The 22,677-nt window shown below is 44.8% G+C and overlaps 1 protein-coding gene across 5 annotated transcripts in view; it reads right to left on the bottom strand.

Annotated features, from left to right (window-relative positions):
* Positions 1-22,677, bottom strand: part of ZBTB11 (zinc finger and BTB domain containing 11) — a 126,504-nt gene that overhangs the window by 4,033 nt on the left and 99,794 nt on the right. For 4 of the 5 annotated variants that reach the window (XR_004539163.1, XM_033941326.1, XM_033941327.1 and 1 more), the window contains exon 10: positions 13,484-13,659. Coding sequence is in view for 4 of the 5 variants with exons in the window: in XM_033941326.1 (XP_033797217.1) it covers positions 13,484-13,659 (176 nt within the window). In the remaining variant the exon portion in view is untranslated. Of the gene's footprint in view, positions 1-13,483; positions 13,660-14,175; positions 14,231-22,677 lie in introns of those variants that run through there. The other variant, XM_033941329.1, reaches the window with a different exon arrangement.

Below are 22,677 nucleotides of genomic sequence, written 5' to 3'. Positions count from 1 at the left end.
TGTTCCATCAAGTTTAGTGCTTCTGTTGCCATGTGGGTAGTTTCAGAGAGAGAAGTAGTGAACGGGGTAATGATTGTAAAGTCATCGGCGTAACTGAATAATTTTATACCCCGCTGGGCCAGCTGCACGCCTAGTGATGACATGTAAACGTTGAAGAGCAGTGGGGATAATGGTGACCCTTGTGGAACACCAGATGGGTTTCTCCAGGTTTTAAAGAGGTTATAATTGAAACGTACTTGATAGGTGCGGGACATAAGGAATCCTCAGAACCAGTCAAATACCTCTCCTCTGATGCCAATTGTGTCTAAGCATTGCAGCAATTTGTCATGATCCACCAAGTCGAAGGCCGAGCTCATGTCAAATTGCATGATTAGGGCGTTATGGCCCTTGCTAAATAAGGAGCGTAAGTAATCTAGGATCGCTGCAATTACTGTCTCGGTGTTAAACAGAGGTCTGAAGCCAGATTGGGTTTCATGTAATAGAGAGAACTGGTTGAGGTAGTCCATCAACTGGGTATGTACTAGACCTTCCATTATTTTTACGAAGAGTGGAATGGATGCTACTGGTCTATAGTTGGTTACTGATGTTAAAGATTGTTTACGATTTTTGGGAATTGGGGTGATTATAATGTGACCGTTATTTGTTAGGAATTTTCCATTTTTTAAATTATCGGTCAGATAGTTCCACAGTGTTAGTTTAAAGTCTAATGGGGCTGCTTTCATAATGTCAGGGGGACAGGGATCCAGAATGCAATGTGATTTAGTATATTTGTTATATAGTTTGATGAAATTATTCCATTCTAGACCTGAAAGGAGTTCCAAATCATATCCGCTGGTATTTCATTTCCGTGTATGTTGGCTATTTGATGTTCACGTATGTTGTTTGTCGAACAATTGTTTCTTAGGTTTATAATTTTTGAATCAAAATGCTGTGCTAGATCGTTTGCTGACGGTAGCTTCGTATTGTGCATGGATTGATTGTGGCGTGTGGTGTCAAATAAATTTGTAACCAAGTTGAACAGTTCTTTAGTGTTGATTCCTTTCGAACTCGTATTGGATGTATTAATTTTGGATGAGTAGAGTGCTTTTTGTTTTTCTTTTATCAATTGTTTGTAGTTCTTTATGTTGGATCTCCAATTGTTCCGATCTGATATTTCTCCTGTTTTATTCCAGATCCTTTCTAGTCGTCTTACTAATTGTTTCATTTTTAATAGTTCAGAGTTGAACCATTTATTATATTTATTTGAGCAGTTTTTACTGTTTCGTTTAGGGGCAATTTTATCTAAAATGGATGTGCTTGTTTTTGTCCAATGATCCCAAAAATCATCCCCTTCTTCTGTTTCCTCACGTAATTCGTAATGTGCCCTGTATTCCTCTGGATTGATATGGCCCCTTGTGAGATGTTCTTTTTCATCTTTGGGTGAGTTTTTGCTTTTGGATGATTCCAGATAAGTTAAAATAGTAGGTGAAATGATCGGACCAGATATCATGACACCATATACCATCAGATAAAGAGATGGAAGGATCTAGGATTTTCTTTGTGGACATAGCTACCAAATCAAACTGATGGCCTTTTTTATGTGTTTGTGTGGGTAAAGGGAGATTGTAATTGAGCGAGGATAGGAAGTTTTTAAAATCTTTTGCGTCTGGATTGTCCTCGTTCTCTAAATGTTGGTTTATGTCTCCTGCTATAATATTATATGAAGGAGTAATTGAATTATGTAGAACAAATTCGTAGAAGTCCTCTCTGGCTTTTGACCAGCTTTTTTGGTAGGACATAAAATAGAATACAAGAGAGGGATTCTTCTAGATCCTTGTTACTAATTTTGCAGGCTAGTATTTCTAACTGGTTGGTTATTTTGGAATCTACTATGTCAAGTTCGAGTTCTTCCTTAAGGATAACTGCTAATCCCCCCCTCTTCTGTCCTCACGATTTAACATGTGAATTTTAAAGTTATCTAGTATAAGGTCATTTAATATTGGATTCTCTTCAGACAATAGCCATGTTTCTGTTAGAAAGAGACAGGCTATTTGCTTGCTGATGATCCAATCTTTGATTAAGAAAGCTTTGTTCCTTACCGATCTAGTGTTGAGGTAAGCGCAGGGAAAAGAAGTGGATGTGATGGGTCTGGTGAGTGTGGTGGTTTTGATAGGTTTTACTTCCAGAGCTTAACTATTCTGAGTGAAAAAAAAATTTCCTTCCTGTAACTTCATCTAGTATCCCCTAGTCTTTGTAATTTTGACAGAGTGAAAAATTGATCCACTTGTACCCGTTCTACTCCACTCAGGATTTTGTAGACTTCAATCATATCTCCCCTCAGCCGTCTCTTTTCTAAGCTGAAGAGCCCTAACCATTTTAGTCTTTCCTCATATGAGAGGAATTCCATCCCCTTTTCTAGCGCCACTATATCTTTCTTGAGAAAGGAGACCAGAATTGAATGCAATACTCCGGATGAGGTCACACTATGGAGCGATAAAGGGGGCATTATAACATTTTTAGTCTTGTTAACCATCCTTTTTTAAATAATTCCTAACATCCTTTTTGCTTTTTTGGCCACCGCCACACGTATTGTCTACGATGATACCCAGATACTTTTCTTGGGCGATAATCCCCAAGGTAGACCCTAGCATCTAGTAACTGTGATTTAGGTTATTCTTCCCAATGTGCATCACTTTGCATTTGTCCACATTAAATTTCATCTGCCATTTTGATGCCAAGTCTTCCAATTTCTTAAGGACCGCCTGCAATTCTTCACAATCCACATACGTTTTAACAACTTTGAACAATTTAGTCTCATCTGCAAATTTAATCACCTCACTCGTTGTTCCAATTTCCAGATCATTAATAAATAAGTTAAATAGCACTAGTCCTAGTACAAACTCCTGCGGAACTCTACTGTTTACTCTCCTCCATTGAGAAAAATGACCATTTAACCTTACCCTCTGTTTTCTATCCGATAACCAATTCCTAATCCAGAACTGAACTTTGTCACCTATCCCATGACACTTTAATTTTCTCAGGAACCTCTTGTGAGGAACTTTATCAAAAGCTTTCTGAAAATCTAGATACACTGTATCAGGGGTTTCAAAGTCCCTCCTCGAGGGCCGCAATCCAGTCGGGTTTTCAGGATTTCCCCAATGAATATGCATGTGATCTATGTGCATGGACTGCTTTCAATGCATATTCATTGGGGAAATCCTGAAAACTGAACTGGATTGCGGCTCTCAAGGAGGGACTTTGAGATCCCTGCACTATATCAACCAGCTCACCTTTATCCACATGTTTATTCACACCTTCTAAGAAGTCAAGCAAATTGGTGAGGCAAGATCTCCCTTGGCTGAACCTATGCTGACTCCGTCTCATTAAATCATGTTTGTCTAAGTGTTCCACAATTTTTTTTATAATCGTTTCTACCATTTTGCCCAGCACTGAAGTGAGGCTTACCGGTCTGTAATTTCCTGGATCTCCCTTGGAGCCCTTTTTAAAAATCAGCATAACATTAGCCACCCTATACTGGATGACCCTCGCAATAACCCTCCCATCCGTAGAGACTTGCATTCATGGGCAGAATCACCCAAGAGGAAATGCGGAGAGGCAAACCTTTGGACGACGACTCCAGCTGGAGCCACCACTGCAAACTTTGCTGTGACTACGCTGTTCAGGTCATCTGTATCTGAAGTGAATCCATCTGTGGAGACCAGTGGGACAACAGCAATTCCTGGAGGGGACATAGATGAGCCTTTATCCATGAAACTGCATCTATGCTCAAAATCATCGACCCAAGTACCTGGAGATAGTGCTAAACCTTAGGAGTGGGCATTGCTAGGATTTCCACATTTTGATGCCTTAGTTTCAGTTGGCATGGCTCTGGAAGAAAAACCTGGTCTTCTTTCATGCTGAAACAAATCTCCAAATACTCTAGGGGTTGTGTCAGCTCCAGATGGCTCTTCTGAAAATTAAAGATCCAGCCCAGGTTCACTGCTTTCTTGCCATCGGCCCTGATCAGCCAATTGTCCAAGTAAGGCTACACTTGGATCCCTGCTTTGTGCAGGTGTGCTGCAGTGACTACAATCAACTTGGTAAAGGTGCAAAGTGCCATTGCTAGCTCGAACAGAAGTGCTGCAAACTGGAAATGTCTCTCCAGCACATGGAACCTCAGGAATTTCTTGTGAGCCAGAAAGATGGGAAGATGTAGATAAGCCTCTGTCAAATTCAGTAAGGCTAAAAATTCCCCCAGCACCACTGAGGCTATGACCACACGGTCTACATTCTGAACATGGCTGTATTGACAGACTTCAGATCCATAATTAGTCTCCAGTCATCTGAGTCTTTCTTGGGTACTATAAAGTATACAGAGTACCTGGCTAAGGCTGACTCTTCGGGCGGTACTAGTTCTATGGCTTGAATATCCATGAGTTGCTTTCCTGTTACTCAGACTTTGACTGCTTCCTTTGGCCAGGAGTCCACAAACAAGTCCTGAAAGAGGACAAAAGAATTTGAACTCTTGAATAATGTTCATTACACCAGTGATCTGAGCAAATCTTCTCCCAAGCCTCCCAGTATGCTGAGAACCGTCCTCCTATTTGTGGGAGATCGGTGACTGGCCTGGTATCATTGTGATTTCTTGAAGGTTGCTGAGGATCGGGAACCTGAAGGCTGAACTCTCCTGGAGCTTCCAAAACCTCTAACGAATTCTATAGTACGATCTCTGAAAAGTAGACCCCGCTGAGGACCGACAAAACTGTTGAGAACCATGAAAATTACCTCTACTCATCCTCTCAGTGACCAATGGTCTATTGTCTGGTAAAGACTTAAGGTGATGATCCACCACACTGGCCATAAGATCATCCAGCCCCTTGCCAAAGAACATTTGGCCCTTAAATGGCAGCCTGCTCAAAGCTACTTTAGATGCTGAATCTCCTGCCCACTGCCTAATCCAAAACAATTTGCGAGTGGAGATGGAATAAGCAGACAGCTTACTTATAACCCTGAACATGTCATATAGGGCATCTGCTACATAATCTACCCCTGAAAGTAGGAGTGTTTTTCTGCTTTGCTGGAGCCTGATGCAATTTAGAATGGCAGACACATTCCATGAAAGAAGCTGATGCCGTTGCCTTCAACCCTAAAGATGCAGCCTCAGTCTTTTGAGGATTAAGGCCTAGATGCACAAAAGTTAGTCGGTATTACTGACTGGATCACTGTTGGCCAATTTGCAGGCCAATTCCCCAACAGCGATCAATGCACTAAGAAGTCTGCATGAAAATGATTTGCAGGGAGGTGCAAATCATTTGCATGCAAATGCGACTAATTCACATGCAAGCAGGACCGATTCAATCACTCAATGAGCAACTGACACATACACAAAGCCCTAACAGCAGTGACAGGGAAAGTTGCTTCCTGTCACTGCTGTTAAGGCTTCTGTGTTTTGTTTTCTTTTAATGACACAGATGTTGTGCATGTGTTAAACACAACCGGTCCCATTAAAAAAAAAAAAAAATGCCCCTTGGACCATGCCCTCACACTCTGTGCTGAGCCACCATCTACCCTCTCAACCCATGGCAAAATGGCAGGAAGGATGCCCACTCCCTCCTGCCACAAAAGAACTCCCCTGCTAAAAAAGGCAGGAGGGATGCCCACTCCCTCCCCCCCTCGAAAAAAAGGCAGGAGGGATGCCCACTTCCTCCTGCCACCAGAGACCTCCCTGCTCCTCCAGGCCTACTCCGTACCTCTTAAAAGTTGGGAGCAGGAGGTACTGAGGACACCTCTTGTTCCTCCTCCCACTGACTACAACACAGGGCCTTAGGCCTCTCCCCCAGTGCATTATGTGATGCATGGGGAGGGGCCTAAGGCTCTAATTGGCTCACTGCTGAAGAATAGCCCCGGCCATTCAAGGCCGCGCGCTCAAAAGCTATGTAGTAAGACCAAAGCAGTCTGGATCCTGCATCGCAATCAGACCCTGTGTGAGGAGGCAAGAATGACAAGGTAATTGGAGCCCCAGATCCTGCTGGAGCCAAATCAAGTTGGCATACCATGGCTGCCTCGGCCAATCGGTTGCCACCAGAATCACCGGACCCTCGTGGTCTTCTATCTGCCTCAACAGATGCCCTACTATGAGCCACGGAAGGAAGACATAAAGAAGACCCTCTCAAGGCCAGAGCTGAACCAGAGCATCAAGGCCTTTGCTGCCGGCCTCTCGATGATGACTGAAGAACTGATTGGCCTTCCTGTTGGCCGCAGTTGCCATGAGGTCAAATGTGGGGCACCCCCACTGATCTAATATGCAATCAAATGCTCTTTGAGTGACCATTTTCCAGGGTCCAGTGTCTGACGACAGAAAATCTGCTTGAACGTAGTCCACTCCTGCCACATGTGCCACAGGCAGTGCCACAAGGTGCCCCTCTACCCAAAAGAGCAGCTGAGCCTCCACGCTCCGAAAGGGATTATTTGTGTCCCCCTGACGATTGACGAAAGCCACCTCCATGGCAGTGTCTGAAAACACACGGATGGCTCAATCCTTGAAGTGGAGAAGATCTAGCCGAATCGCCCGCAGTTCCAGGTGACTGATCGACCATTTGTGCTCTGAGGGTGGCCACCAGCCCTGAACAGGGACAGTCTTGCACACTATGCCTCATCCTTTGAGACTCGTATCCATTGAGAGGATCACCCAATCCGAGATCTGGAGCAGAAGTCCCCTGGATAGCGAGAGAGGATGCAACCATCAGACTAGACTGTTCTGTGCCATCATCGTCCAGGGCAGGAGTGCATGTAACGGGTCCCAGTGTAGATTCCAGCGCGAAAGCAGAGCCTCCTGCAGTGGATGCATACAGGCTCTGGTCCATGGGACCACATGAATCGTTGCCACCATGGTCCCCAGAACCTGGAGATACTGCCAAGCCATCGATATCAGAGTGGCCAGAAGGACCCTGATAACGTGTTGTAGCTTCTCAAAACACACGGGTGGAAATGTTGCCCCAGAACACGGAATCGCAGGTACTTCCAGTGGTCCGGGAAAATGGGAATGTGGAGATGCCTCCATCAGATCCAGGGAGGCTAGAAATTCCCTTGGTGCCATCAAAGTGATCACTGAGTGCACCATCTCCATACGGAATCAAGGGACTTTCAGGGTTGCATTGACCGCCTTGAGGTCTAGAATTGGTCTCCAATCGTCGGCTCCTTTCTTTGGAATTATGAAGTATATCGAGTATCTCCCAGAGCCTGAGTCTTGCTCCAGCACGGGTTCGATTGCCACAATATCCAAAAGTCTGAGGACTGTAGCCTGCACCTGAAGCACCTTCTGACCACCTGAGACCCCAGACCCCTACAGTTTCTCATCATTATCTTGGGGGGGAGAGGAAGAATACAGCCTGCACCCATTACAGCCCTTAGGACCAAGCTCCGGAGCAGAAGTCCCCTGCATAGTGAGAGAGGACGCAACCATCAGACTAGATTGTTTTGAGCCATCATCGTCCAGGGCAGGAGTGCATGTAACGGGTTCCGGTGTAGATTCCAGCATGATAGCAGAGCCTCCTGCAGTGAACGCATACAGGCTCTGGCCCATGGGACCACATTGATCGTTGCCACCATGGTCCCCAGAACCTGGAGACACTGCCAAGCCGTTGTGATCGGAGTGGCCAGAAGGTCCCTGATAACGTGTTGTAGCTTCTCCTCATGACACACAGGTAGAAACATCCATGTGAAATCGAACTCTCAGGTACTTCAAATCCTGGGTGGGCTCGAGGTGACTCTTCTTGAAGTTGATCATCAAATCCAGACATTGCAGCAACTATACCACCTGCCAGACATCTTGTCACCACTCAGACAGAGAGGGAGCTCTGATCAATTAGTCATCCAGATACGGATGGACCAGGACACCCAGGGTGCAGAGATGGGCCACCACCACAATCACTTTGGTGAAGGTCCGGGGTGCCGTCGCCAATCCATAGGGCAGTACCGTAAACTGGAAATGTTGCCCCAGAAAATGGAATCACAGATTCAGGATTTCTCCAATGAATATGCATGAGATCTATTTGCATGCACTGCTTTCATTGTATGCTAATATATCTCATGCATTTTCATTGGGGAAATTCTGAAAACCCGACTGGATTGCGGCCCTCGAGGAGGGACTTTGACACTCCTGATCTAGCCCATGTCTTCAAGTTTCAAGTTTATTTAAAATTTCTTATACCGCCTAATCAAACCTTCTAGGCTGTGTATAAAATTGTTAAACATTTGTTACCTAAAATACAGTTTAAAAAGACAAAACATCACCAGGAATAATAACAACTTTCAGAGACATATAAAAACATTGACAAACGGGAACAAAAGGGAAAGAAGGGCTGGAACTACAATAAGCAAGGAGAAAGAGAACATGTAAGGAAAAAAAAACGATAGGGAGAACCCAATCCACAATGAGGGAGCCATGATCAGTAAGTCATTCAATTAAGGATGGACCTGCAAACCCATCTTGCGCAGGTAAGCTGCTGCCACCACCATCACTTTGGTGAAGGTGCAAGGAGCTATTGCCAGGCCAAAGGGAAGGGCTGAAAAATTGATTATGATTCTCCAGCACATGAAATCTGAGAAACTTTCTGTGACTTGGGTAGATGGGAATGTGCAAGTAGGCCTCTGTCAGATTCAGAGAGGCTAGAAATGCCCCTGGAGCAAACACCACTATGACAGATCGAACTGTTTCTATGTGGAAGCACGGCATTTTGAATGCTGTGTTCATGTGCATAAGGTTCAGGATGGGTCTCAAATTGTCTGAGCCTTTCTTTGGCACAATTAAGTATATGGAGTATTTGCCATAGCCCGAGCCTTCAGGCAGGACTGGCTCTATAGCCTGAATGTCCAACTGCACTGCGGTTTGCACCTTGACAGCCTTGTCTGGGCATCCCGCTGGAGAGTCCACAAATCAATCTGTCAGAGGTCGGGCAAATTCCAGCCGGTAACCAAACTGGGTTATATCCAAGACCCACTGGTCGGATGAAATTCGGACCCATGCTGGCAGGAAAGCGGAGAGTCTGCCCCCTATATGCATTGGGGGAGCCTCCAAACTGGCATCATTGTGACTTTTGGACTGAGGAAGCCAGTCGGGAAACAGAGGACTGGCTATGTCTGGGTCCCGAGAATCTCTGCCTATAGCCCCGGGAAGCTCTCTGTGAAGTGGAGCTAGAATACTGCCAATAACGCTTGGAGCCATGAAAATTAGACCTCCTGGAGCATCTAGAGGTCAGCTGTCAGGCAAGGTCTTGGGGCATCTGTCCACTAAAGAATTTATAAGATCATCCAGGCACTTGTCAAACAACTGCCATTTAAAGGGAAGTCTCACAAGAGTAGCTTTAGAGGTAGAATCACCAGCCCACTGTCTGATCCAGAGCATTCTGCGAGTAGATCGAGTAAGCAGATGTCTTGCCTAGGATCTGAAGAATGTCATACAGGGCGTCAGCCACATAATCCATTCTAACTAACAAAAGTTGGGGAGGAAGCTTGACCATCTCAGACTCCAAAGTGCGCAGTCCAGATAAGCAAGCATGAGTGACAAAGGACACTGCCAAGGCTGCCTTGACTCCCAGAGCCACTGCCTCAAAGTCTCTTGAGAACATCTAAGTGGCAGTTCTGCATATCCTTAAGCACCACGCCACCTTCACTCAGGGAGGTGCGTTTGGTCACTTGAGCCACCAGGGAATCCACCCTAGGCAGACTGAAAAGTTGCTGACACTCTTGTGCCATAGGATACAAATGGGACATGGCTCTTTCTACCTTGACAGCCCCCTCCAGAGCATCCCAGTGCTCTGAGATGAGAATATTAATATCTGGATACCAGGGAAACACGCCAGACTAAGCTCTCACTCCACACATGAAATAAGAGGAACAGATGGAGTTGGCTGCATGTCTAAATGTAACTCCTACAGTGACTGAGTTAAAATCTATCAAGGCCGCAGACTTAAATAAGCACAGAACCAAAGGATCATTCCCTAGTTCAGAAATCAGCGTAGGATGTTGAGAGCCAGCACACATGCCCGGGTCTCCATATAAGGGATCTGCAAAATGATGGTTATCATCATCAGTATCTGCAGGAGCAGGGTCTCACAAATCAAGAACAGCAGCTGACTGCGACGTAATGCACCCATTGAGGCAAGACCACCGGGAGACAAGCTCAAGGCACAGCTAGACTGCGCAGGCAAAGCACGGTGTTCATGATAGACAGTCCACAAAAAATTATGAAATCTGAAAAAGCATCTGAAGTATGGAGCCTAGAGTCCTTGCGCTTTCTGGGCTGCAGTGTCTGTATCCTTTTGCACAGGACTGTCAGCTTTACAAACCCCGAAAATATCCTCCTTTTTAGTCACCTGCTTAGTAGAGAGTTGCAAGGGGACAGAAATCCCACCCATCCCCGCCAAAATCCCACCAGCCCCGCGAAGAATCCCTCCTTCCCCGTCCGTCCCTGTGAGAATCCCCTCCGTCCCCACCCATCCCTGCGAGAACCCCCTGTTTCTCCACCCGCACCCCATAACAGTTACTTCAGAAAGTTTTGATTTTTTGAGTGAGCCATGGTTAAAGTCTGTGGTTAAAGGAATTATCCCTTGCCCCATGTTTCCCCTTTTCTCCTTCTCTATTCTCTTCACTCCCCTCTCTTCTCTTTGTAAGTCGCCTTGAGCCTGCTTAGGTATGTGCTATGCAGAAATAGAAGATTAGATTAGATTAGATTATCTTCCAAAAGAAAGTATATACACAATTTTTCTCCTTACAAAAAAATCATAAATATTCAAAAATGCATAAAGATAAGTTGACACCAAAGTCAGTACTATTGTGATATGTATTGTGAGTGTACTGCAACAGGTTCGGGTGCCTTTGATAAAAACTAAGGGCTCCTTTTACTAAAGTGTGCTAGCGGTTTTAGCTACAATACCGCACACGCTAAACGCTAACGCCTCCATAGAGCTTGCGTTAGTATTTTTCTTGTAAGGTTAAAAAAAAACCAAATTCCTTAAGGCTAGGTTCTCTGCTGAAAAGAATCACTGAGGGACAAAAGTTAACCATTACCAGCATATGTATCAATATTTCAACTGCAACAAGTTCGGGTGCCTTCGATAAAATTTAATGGAAAGCTGAGGAGTCGCCTTATGTCTAGCCTTATGTGTGCTGATGTGCCAGGATTTATTTCTCATGCCTGATCTATCACAACGCAGTGTAACATTTACTCCAGTCTCCTCCTCCTCTCTTAGTCTGGGCCTTTGGGGGTTCAGCTCAGATGACAGTCCTTCTCGGCTCGGGTCTCTAAAGGTTTCGGGCTTCATCTCCTCCTCGGGTCTTGTACAAGTTTTCTTATAGATTTGGCATCTTTAGTCAATATTTTTAACAAACCCATGGTGTAGCCATGGGGACAACCCCTACAGTAGCATTATTTGAGGAACAATATATCTTTATGATTCCCTCTATTATTAGAATTAAAAAATGGATTAGGTTTCTGGATGGTATCTTCCTTTTGTGAGAGGGGTCTCTAAGACAACTACATATATTTGTAAACTGGTTGAATTCCCTTTCAAATGCTTTAGAATTCACCAAGACCTGTCACAGAAATAATACAGATTTTTTAGTTTTCATGTATACAAGAAAGATCACACATTAAATACCACTATATGCTGGAAGGGAGTAACAAGAAACACTTTATTGCATTTCTCAAGTTTCTACCCATTAAATCTGAAAATGAGCCTACCCATAAGCCAGTTCTTGAGAGTAGGATGCATTTGGATCACTATGATTGAGTTTGAACAGCAGGCATTAGAAATGAAAAGGTGGTTTTCACAGAAGGGGTATCCAGCACATGTCACTGAAAAAGCTTATCTCCGGGCTAAATATGCCCAGTGGGATTTGTTTCTTCAATATAAAAACACAGAAATACAAAATAGAGTTGTGGCAGTAATACTTTTTTATGATGGGAAGCTCTGTGATTACTTCATTAATACATAAACTTGAAAATTTTGCACATTCATCAGTGTTTCACGGAGCATCATATCATAGCATACAAGCATGTGGTAAGACTACAGCAGAGATGCTGACTTTAAAATGTATGAATTACACTGATGCCTCAAATGTTAGGCCTGTTTCTTGGTATATTTGACCTGCTGATTCCAAAAATGGCACTAGTTTTCTCCTATCAGCTCCAGCTTTTGAGATACAGAACATGTGCCATATACATTCTACTAGCCCATTTAAAAATCAGGATATTTTAATATAGTGTTTAAATATATTTTAAGCATGAAGGAAACATATTAAAAATTAAAAGAAAAGTGTACAGCATGAAAATCTACAAAAGCACAAGTTTATGATAGAAACTTTCCAGTTATTCGACACACAAGCTCCTTTTGTAAGACTTCTGAGAGTGGGATCTGCCAGGACAATTCCGCATAAGATTCCAACAATAGTCTGCAATCATGTGTGCATCCCATCTTTTTTGGTATCTGGCTTCCATTGTTTTTATGTCTTGGTGAAATTTTTCACCTTGCTCTTCGCTTAAGTCACCAAGGTTCTCTGGAAAGTGATCCAAGTCAGTGCACACTGACATTAGTCTCAGATTTTTAGAGAATGACACGAGGACAAAGTTTGTCCTTGTTCCTGTCCCTGCGGGCTCTGTCCTTATCCTCACATCATTCTCTAATGTGTACAGATGGTTAAGGCTGAGGGGGAGGGAGCAGGCCAAGGTAGTGTGGGATGTTCAGAGAAGATTTTGCAAAAATTTTCAGAGCTAGAAGACTGATCCAGCACGCCAAGACTCCATCAGTGATATCACCTAGAACAGTGGTCTCAAACTCGCGGCCCGGGGGCCACATGCGGCCTACCAGGTACTATTTTGCGGCCCGCAGTCTGTATTAGTGCTGTCTGTACTAGTGCTGCCCACTCTTTGCAGCGTCCTCCGGCTTCCCCCCTGGCCTCCCGCTCTTACCTTCAGATAATTACCACAACCTGCAGAGAGATTTGTCGGTGCTGTAGCGATCCTTGCAGGCTGCTGTCGTTCTTAGCAGCATGTTCCCTCTGCCACAATCCTGACCCTGAAGTCAGAAGAGAGGCAGGACCGCGGCAGAGGGAATGTGCTGCGGAGGCCAATGGCAGCTTGCAAGGAACGTTACAGCACCGGCAATCTTCTCTGCAGGCTGCGGTAATTAGCTGAAACTAAGACTGGGAGGCCAGGGGGGAAGCTGGAGGACGCTGCAAAGAAAAGATGGGAGGAACATGCAGGCCTTTGGGGGGGGGAATATTTATAAACTATAAAGAGTTTTACCTCATGCAAAATTGTCATTTCTTTAATAAGACATTAACTATTTTTTCTGTGGCCCTCCAAGTACCTACAAATTTAAAATGTGGCCCTGCAAAGGGTTTGAGTTTGAGACCACTGACCTAGAATGTGTCTGCATACCCTTAGCTGCTCTAAGAACCATATAAACCAGTAGTAACTTCACAGTCAAAGCTGTAGGTGCCATACCTTCATGGTTATTCATGTGTCGCCTGTACTCCCGCAGCTGGGTGAATTTTCTTCCACAATGCTCACAGACACGTTCCAGATTCTGCTTTGCTCTCCCTTTCTTCCCATGAGTTGCTTTCTTTACATGCCTTCTGAACAAGGCCTTTTCAAAGAACTCTTTGTCACAGACAGTGCACCTGTAATGACTACTGTATTAGCATTTTAAAGCAAACAACCATACATAATAAAAACAAAAAATCCTAGACCCAGCCTCATCAAAAAAGGACATTTCCAGCAATCTTTAGTAAAGTGACTAATTAGAAAAAGATACAAGAGAAAAAAAAAGAAATATCGACTAGTTTAATCTGAACATATAAATCAAACTGAAGAGCAGTAACATTTATATGTGGAGAGGCATTTCTGAAAGGTTGTCTAAATCAGAACACAGACATCCAGTTCATAACATCCAAAATAGATGTCCATCTTGTAAGTATTTTCCAACAGGAAATACATCACTATTTGCTGTTCAAAAATATGTGAGACAGATGTCTATATACTGAGGATATCCAGCAATAAACAAAAGATTAGGTTTCTTACCTCTGCTAATCTTCTTTCTTGTAAATATCCTCTGGAGTCTATACATTAGGGATGTTAATCTCTTTCAGCCTTAAACTGTAGGGAACTTAAAACCAAATTCTAGCCCCTCCTCCATGGTCATCTCCTGTTACTCACCCCTGGAATTTCAGGTAGACCACAAGCCAGGTAGATCTATATAAAAAAAACAGGAAACAAAGAAAAGAGAGAGGGGGTGCGGGAATTCCCCATAACATATCAATTCTGCTCATGATAAGCAATTCTAATAACAATCAGAGGCCTAAGGCCAAACTTTGCATAAATATCAAATTTGAACAAGAAACAAATTGCAAACAGAATAAATTTGGCTAAAGGAGACACAGCTTGAGGGTTCAGAAGGGGACAACCACCCAGGAACCCCTAAAATCTTACCTAAGGGAATAAGAATGGAATTCTTAGTGAGGGCTGGTCAAAGACAACAATCCAGCTTACCAGTTACTGATCAGGGGACCTGCGAACTGGACAGACAAATCTAGGTGGGTGTATAGACTTCCAGAAGAAAGAAGTTTAGCATAGGTAAGAAACCTAATCTTTCATTCTTGTACAATTCCTCTGGAGTCTACACATTAGGGACGTATCAAAGCAGTCCCAGCACATCGGGGGGGGGGGGGGGGTAGGGGAGGGCCTGATGAGCTCACCACCAAGACAGAAGCCCCAAAAGCTACATCATGTTTTGCTGCCACATCAAATCGGTAGAACTTTGTAAAGGTATGTAGAGAGGCCCAAGTGGCTGCCCTGCAAATCTCCTCAGGAAAAACAGTTGTGGAGTCTGCCCAAGAGGAAGCCATCCCTCTGGCAGAGTGAGCCTTCACCCCAAGTGGAGGCTTCTTTCCCGCTGACACATAGGCAGTGGCAATCGCCACATGGATCCATCAAGAGGAGGCAGCCTTAGAAACAAGCCTGCCCCACCGGGCAGAACCCGCCAGCACAAACAGATGGTCCGAAAGACAGAAGTCATTCATGGCCTCCAGGTATCTCTGAAGAAGATTCCTCACATCCAGAGACTGCAAAATACGGTCCTTGGACTTGGAGCCCGAAGGAACAAAAGCGGGTAGCCTAACTTCCTGATTAACATGGAACATTAGAATCTATTAGCATCTCCGGTACAGTTCTGCAATGGATCTCTTCTTACTTCCAGGATCGAAATTACAAAGTTACCTTCAATGACTCTACTTCCTCCACCGTTTATCAAAGTTATGGAGTCCCCCAAGGCTCAATTCTCTCACCACTTCTCTTTAATATTTTCTTGACATCTCTACTTAACTCTAGCCCAATCTATAGGTTTCACTGTATTTACATATGCCAATGACATCTAACTGCTTCATCCCTAAATCCTACATCACCTGATGAAATAACTAAAATCAATCATAAACTCAAAATTAGCTCCTGGCTCCGGCATAACAAACTCACATGGAACATCCTTAAAACTACCGGTGTCCTTTTCTCGATCTCCTCAGATGAACATCTATGTTCACCCATTTGCATTGATTCCTCCCCTACTCAAATGGACAGTAAAGTCAAACTTTTTGGGGTCATCCTCAACCAGGACCTTACCTTCCATCAACAAATTAGTGCAGTTACGCAGGAATGTTTTCATAAGCTTAGGCTCATCCGCTCCATTTCCTCTTTCCTTGATCCTCCCTCAATCAACATCCTGAATCATTCACTCGTTATTTCGACTATAGACTACTGCAATGTCCTATATCAGGGTATAACCCAGAAAGAAATCCGTCACTTACAACTCCTACAAAATACTGCTGTTAATTTATCATGCAAAAAAATTTGACCATGTCACTCCTCTCCTGTTACCCATCACTCATCGCCTCACCTATATAATACTCCTCCTCACTTTCAAAACAAAAATCTCCAACCAACCAGAATTCATTGACAAACTACTGATCTCATATTCATCATCCAGGGCTCTCCAATCTTCCAATCAAAACTTATTTTCCATACCATCAATCCGTGAACTGTTCTAAGACACTACTTGCAAATCAATCTTCTCAGTTACCGCTCCCTCTCTGTGGAATGCCCTTCCATTAAATCTTCAATTAGAGACCTCTCTTGAAAAATTCAAAGCTAAACTTAAGACTTTTCTTTTTAAAGACGCCTATATTCTTTAGTCCCAGATCTTGCTTCTAATACCCTTATTTCTCATGAAGTCCCTTAGAAAACAATATGCTGAATTGCCCTGAAACACCAAAACACTTCTTTTTTAAAAAAAAATAAAAAAATTATTTATTCATTTTTAAAACTTACAATAAGTACAGTATTTTAAAAATGTGACAAAGAATTCCACCCAAAATTATAATTCAGATGGTCCCAATTTTTCCAATTCTTCATAATATACAGTATAGCAACCTCTGTCATAATGAGTAAAAGTTTATTATTATTAGAAGATATTTGGCTCTTAGCTCTCATTGATGTACAAAATAACAGTGTGTCATATGATAATGCCACCAAATTTTCCAATAAATTATTTATCCGACCTCAAATTGACTCCCAAAAGGCAAGTATTAATGGACAATAGAATAGTAAATGATCTAATGTCCCAGCTTCAAGATGACAGTGCCAGCATCTATTAGACTTAGAGCTGTCTAATTTCTGTAAACAAACTGGGGTCCAAAATGCTCTAGGTAACAAGAAAAAACAAGTTTGTCTCATAGATACCAACACTGTACATCTCATCCTCCAAGCCCAAATCCGTGGCCATTGAGAAGCAGTAATCTGATGCGTTATCTCAATGCTCCAAATGTCACGCAGACCAATCTTTGGTTTCTTATTCAAAAATCCAGATATTAATTTATACCACTGAGTGGCCTGGTGTTCCAGGAAGTCCACCTGAAAACATAAGACCTGCAAATTATGCTGATTATTAAGATTTTTCCATTCAGGGAACTCCTTCTGAATGGCTTGCTTCAACTGCAACCATCTATAATTTTGTGATTTATTAAGACCAAATTTGTGTTGCAATCGTGAAAAGTCAAGCAGATTACCATCTGATATAACATCATCCAAAGTACGTAAATCTGCCTTCATCCAATGTTTCCAGATGACCTTAAACCCACCAATTTGAATCTTGGAGTTCAGCCAAAGGGACTGCCAGGTGGATTTATGAATTGGAATAGGTTTTAAATTATTCACACATTTTAGTGTCTGCCAGGTATCTACTAAAATTCTATTGTCTTTATATAATCTAGGTAGCTTGATACTTAGGGGTCCTTTTATCAAGCTGCGGTAGGTGTTTAACACACGTAATACCGTGCGTTAAACTGCCTGCCGCGCTAGCCGCTAACGCCTGCATTGAGCAGGTATTAGTTTTTTAGCCGGCCGCAGGGGTTAGCACGTGATGAAATGTCCAACGTGCCAACCCCACTAGCGCAGCTTGATAAAAGGACCCCTTAGATCGTGACATAGTCTCAAAGGAGACATGAGTTGCCATTCCAGCCATAACAAAACGGGAAGATTTTCCATGAGCTCAGGGACCCAATACGTACCCTAATGCATAATATAGGATTGATGGTACCTATAAAAATTGGGAAAATTTATCCCACCTGTCGCAATTGGTTTTTGTAAAAATACTAAAGTACCTCCTCCTTTACCTCTACCAACTTTCCAACTGTATCCTGCAGTAATAATTTTATACTTACATAGAAACATAGAAATAGATGGCAGATAAGGGCCACGGCCCATCAAGTCTGCCCACTCTAATGACCCTCCCTATTTATCTTTGCGGATAGATCCCACATGTCTATCCCATCTGGCCTTAAAATCTGGCATGCTGCTGGCCTCAATAACCTGGAGTGGAAGACTATTCCAGCGATCAACTACCCTTTCAGTGTAGAAGAACTTCCTAGTGTCACCGTGCAGTTTCCCGCCCCTGATTTTCCACGGATGCCCCCTTGTTGTCGCGGGACCCTTGAAAAAGAAGATATCTTCCTCCACCTCGATGCGGCCCGTGAGATACTTGAATGTCTCGATCATATCTCCCCTCTCTCTACGTTCCTCGAGTGAGTAGAGCTGCAACTTCCCTAACCGCTCCTCGTATGGGAGCTCCTTGAGTCCCGAGACCATCCTGGTGGCCATTCTCTGGACCAATTCCAGTCTCAGCACATCCTTGCGGTAATGCGGCCTCCAGAATTGCACACAGTACTCCAGGTGCGGTCTCACCATGGATCTATACAGTGGCATAATGACTTCTGGTTTGCGGCTGACGAAACTCCTGCGTATGCAACCTATGATTTGCCTTGTTTTGGATGAAGCTTGCTCCACTTGATTTGCAGATTTCATGTCTTCCCTGACAATCACCCCTAAGTCTCTTTCCGCTTCAGTTCTTGTCAGGATCTCGCCATTTAGGGTGTAAACTTCTCAATTCTTCCATCATATCCATATTATCCAAACTATCAGCTGTTCCTTTAGGAAGTGGAGTCTTCGAAGGGGTCAGTTAGTCATGTTTTAATCTCTTTGCATTCCCTCCTGTTGCAAACGCTGTTTCCAACTTCGTTTGTCTCGTTGAAGCCATTACCAGACTTAATGAAAAAAAAATCTGTGGGAAGGAAAAAGTGCTGATTGCCAAAAAAAATAAGCCTTAATATGCCTGGGTTTGAGGAGCACTGTGATTACACGTCCATTACAGTGCGCTGCCAAGCCATGCCCCCACCAAAATGCTTCTCTTGAAGCGATCCCCTCCCTGCTGTGTCTCCATTCACTTCCCTTTTTTATTATTTTACTTTGATGTATTTAAAAACTTTCCCTCCCCTACTTTCCTCTCGTTCCATGTACGTCAGTGCTAACATTTGATAAGACATTTCTTTTAATTCACCCCTTTTTATTTCTGTTTAATCTCATTTTATTGTACACCATTTAGACACATGTTTGATAGACGGTATATCAAAAATAAAGACACTTGAAACTGAAAAACTGAGACCACTTTCGGAAGAAAAGAAGGTACTGTCCTCAAGAGACTGCAGAATTTGTGATGTGGAGAAAGTATCTCTGCACAAAAGTACTTGGAGCTCCGAAACTCTATGTACAGAAATGACTGCAACAAAGAAAACAGTCTTCAATGTGAGATCCTTCAGAGAGATCTGATCCAGGGGCTCATAGGGCAGAAGAGCCAGCCAGTAGAGAATCAGTTTCAAATTCCTTGTTGGACAAAGCAACCACAAAGGAAGCCACAGCCTCCCTGCAAGAAACGGGCAACGTCCAGGTGAGACGCCAGTGAACCCCTGAGAGTAGCAGGACCCAAGCAAAAGAGTCCTGCAATCTGAACATGGAGCGAAGACACCGCGAGTCCCATCCTGAGTCCAGCCTGCAGGAAGTCCAGGACTTGTGCTACTGAAGGAGCCGAGGATCCACCTGAACCCTCGCACACCAAGCCTTAAAGCACCTCCAGGTCTTCGCATAAGCTGATACAATGGATTTCCATGTACTCTGTATGAGTGTAGCGATGATCGCAGACGAATAGCCCCTAGCCGTCAAGGCCGCGCGCTCAAGAGCCAAGAACATAAGAAGTTGCCTCTGCTGAGGCAGACCAGAGGTCCATCTCGCCCAGTGGTCCGCTCCCGCGGCGGCCCATCAGGCCCATTGCCTGAGTAGTGGTCCCTGACTAGCTCTATAACCTGTCTCTACTCCTATTCCTATAACTTACCTCTGCTCCTATCCCTATAACCTACCTCTACATCTATCTATACCCCTCAATCCCTTTGTCCTCTAGTAACCTACCCAAACCTTCTTTGAAGCCCTGTAATGTGCTCCTGTCTACCACAGTCTCTGGAAGCACATTCCATGTATCCACCACCCTCTGGGTGAAAAAGAACTTCCTAGCATTTGTTCTAAACCTGTCCCCTTTCAATTTCTCCGAGTGCCCCCTTGTACTTGTGGTTCCCCTTAATTTGAAAAATCTGTCCCTGTCTACTTTCTCTATGCCTTTCAGGATCTTGAAGGTTTCTATCATGTCTCCCCTAAGTCTCCGCTTCTCCAGGGAGAACAGTCCTAACTGTTTCAATCTATCAAGCCGAAAGGCCAAAACAGTCCGGATCTTGGAGTGCTATGGGGCCCTGCGTGAGCAGTCACAGATGACTAGGAAGTTGCAGACTCCTCTCTATGCTCAACCACACCAGGTCTGCATACTACAGTTTTCTGGGCCAGTCCAGGGCCTCCAGTATCATCTGGCCCACGTGACAGGCCACTCGGCGCAGACCGTGCCCTATTATGGGTCACTGAGGAAAGACATACAGGAGCTCACCCTGGGGCCAAGGCTGTCCAACCCTTCCCTGCCAACCTCTCTGAAGAATTTTTCTGCCTTCTGGTTCCTGGATGATGCCATCAGATCGAAGGATGGATAGACCCACCGCCGGACTATATACTTGAACACTTGCCTCGACAGGGACCAATCCCCCAGGTCCAGAGTCTTAGAAAGACTGCCTGAACATTGTCGACGCTCGCCACGTGGGCCGCGGATAAGGCCACCAGATGCTTTTCTGCCCAGAAAAAGAGCATCCGAGCTTCCAGGCTCAGTAGGGGACTCTTTGTGCCTCCCAGGCGATTGACATGCACTACTGCCGTCGCATTGTCCAAGAACACTCGAACAGCTTGCTGATGGAGACACATCTGAAATCGCAACAAGGCCAGCCAGATCACTCACAACTCAAGGCAATTGATTGACCATCTGCTCTCCAAAGCAGATCACCGGCTTTGTGCCGGGACAGAGCTGCAAACAGTGACCCAACCGTTGCCAGAGTCACCCAGTCCAAGACTCTCAGAGGAAGCCCTCTGTCTATAGTCACCGGATTCAACCACCACAGTGTGCTGCCACGGGCCGCTGCCGTCCAATGAAGTGGCATACCCAGCGAATCTCGCTGGGAATTCCACCGAGTCAAAAGGGACTGCTGAAGAGGCCGGAGCTGTGCTCTGGCCCATGGAATCACATCTATGGTTGACACCATGAGACCCAGGACCTGCAAATACTGCCAGGCCAACGGAACCGGCACTGCCAACATGGCCTGAATGGAACTCCGCAACTTGAGCTTCCTGGGATCCGGGAGAAACACCTGGTTCCTGGCCATATGAAACCGGACTCCCAGGTACTCTAATTCCTGTATCAGTCAAGGTGGCTCTACTTCATGTTGATCACCCAGCCAAGATGCTCCAGCAGTTGCACCACCTGAACGATTGCCCTGCAACCCTCCGTCAGCGAGGGGGCTCTTATCAGCCAGTTGTCCAGCTATGGATGAACTAGAACATCCTGTGAGCATAGGTGAATAGCCACTACCACCATGATCGTGGTGAAATTTCTGGGCGCCGAAGCTAGGCCAAAAGGCAGAGCCGCAGACCCAGCACATGGAAACACAAGAATCTCCTGTGTTCCTGAAAGATTGGAATGTGGAGATATGCCTTTGTGAGATCAAAGGAAGCTAAGAACTCCCCAGGCGCCACTGCCGCTATAACCGAACTACCATTTCCATCCGGATAAGCAGAACTCGCTGGAAAGCAATCACTTCCTTGAGATCCAGAATAGGTCTCCAAAGAGCATTTCTTTGGCACAATGAAGTATATTGAGTATCTCTTGGAGCCCAAGTCGTCCTCTTGAACTGACTCTATTCCTGCCAGATCTAGCACCCTGCGAACAGTGGCCTGCACGTGTGGGGCTCTCACTGGATGTCCTGTGGGCGAATCCAGGAAGAAGTCTGATGGAGGTCAGTAAAACTCCAGTCTGAGACCCACTCTGAGCACTTTGAGGACCCACTGGTCTGAAGTCACCCTCTGCCACTCTGGTAGGTAGGCCGAAAGCCACCCCCCAACCCGAGGGATAGGCACCAGAGGCCTGGTGTCAGAACTGCTTCTTAAAGGGGGCAGGAGAACATTTGTTGGAGGACTGTTGTTGGGCTGGACCTCAATAGTGAGGTCTGAATGAGGCTCCAAATCATTGGCCTGCCGCCAAAGGTCCAGTGGGGGGCGTTGGGAGGGACAAAAATTCAGCCGTCCCGAACCCCGAGCTGGGCGAGGCTTAGACCCAAGCAGCACCTTTGGCTTACGGTCCTTAACACTAGCCATGAGGTCATCCAGACCCTGGCCAAACAAGAGCAAACCTGTAAAAGGCAATCTGCTCAGTGTGGCAGTGGAAGAAGAATCACCAGACCACTGATGAATCCAGAGCATTTCCTGTGCTGACAGTTAATAAGCTCCAAGCTTAACAAAGACCTCCATCATGTCATAGAAGGCATCTACCAAATAATTGACCCCGGAGACCAGGAAATCTAGGACAACCTCCTTGGGATCATGTCGTAGCTTGGAGTGACAAGCACAGGTGACAAAAGAGGTGGCCGCCGTAGCTCTCACTCCTGCTGCCACGGAATCGAAAAGATGCTTGAGGACAAAATCCACTTGCCTGTCCTGAACATCTTTCAGGACTACCCCTCCATTGGAGGGCAAGTAATTGCACTTAGTAACCTGCGCCACAGCCAAATCCACTTTTGGCGGGGCCAGGCCTAAAGTGAATTCTGGGGCCATGGGATATAAATGCGCCATAGCCTTAGCGCATTTAAGGGGACCCTCCGTGGACTCCCAGACCCCTGAGAGAA

This window comes from Geotrypetes seraphini, chromosome 4 (assembly GCF_902459505.1).
Source record: "Geotrypetes seraphini chromosome 4, aGeoSer1.1, whole genome shotgun sequence".
NCBI lineage: Eukaryota > Metazoa > Chordata > Amphibia > Gymnophiona > Dermophiidae > Geotrypetes > Geotrypetes seraphini.
Note: the sequence above shows the minus strand (reverse complement) of the source record. Positions and strands in the feature narration are given on the sequence as shown.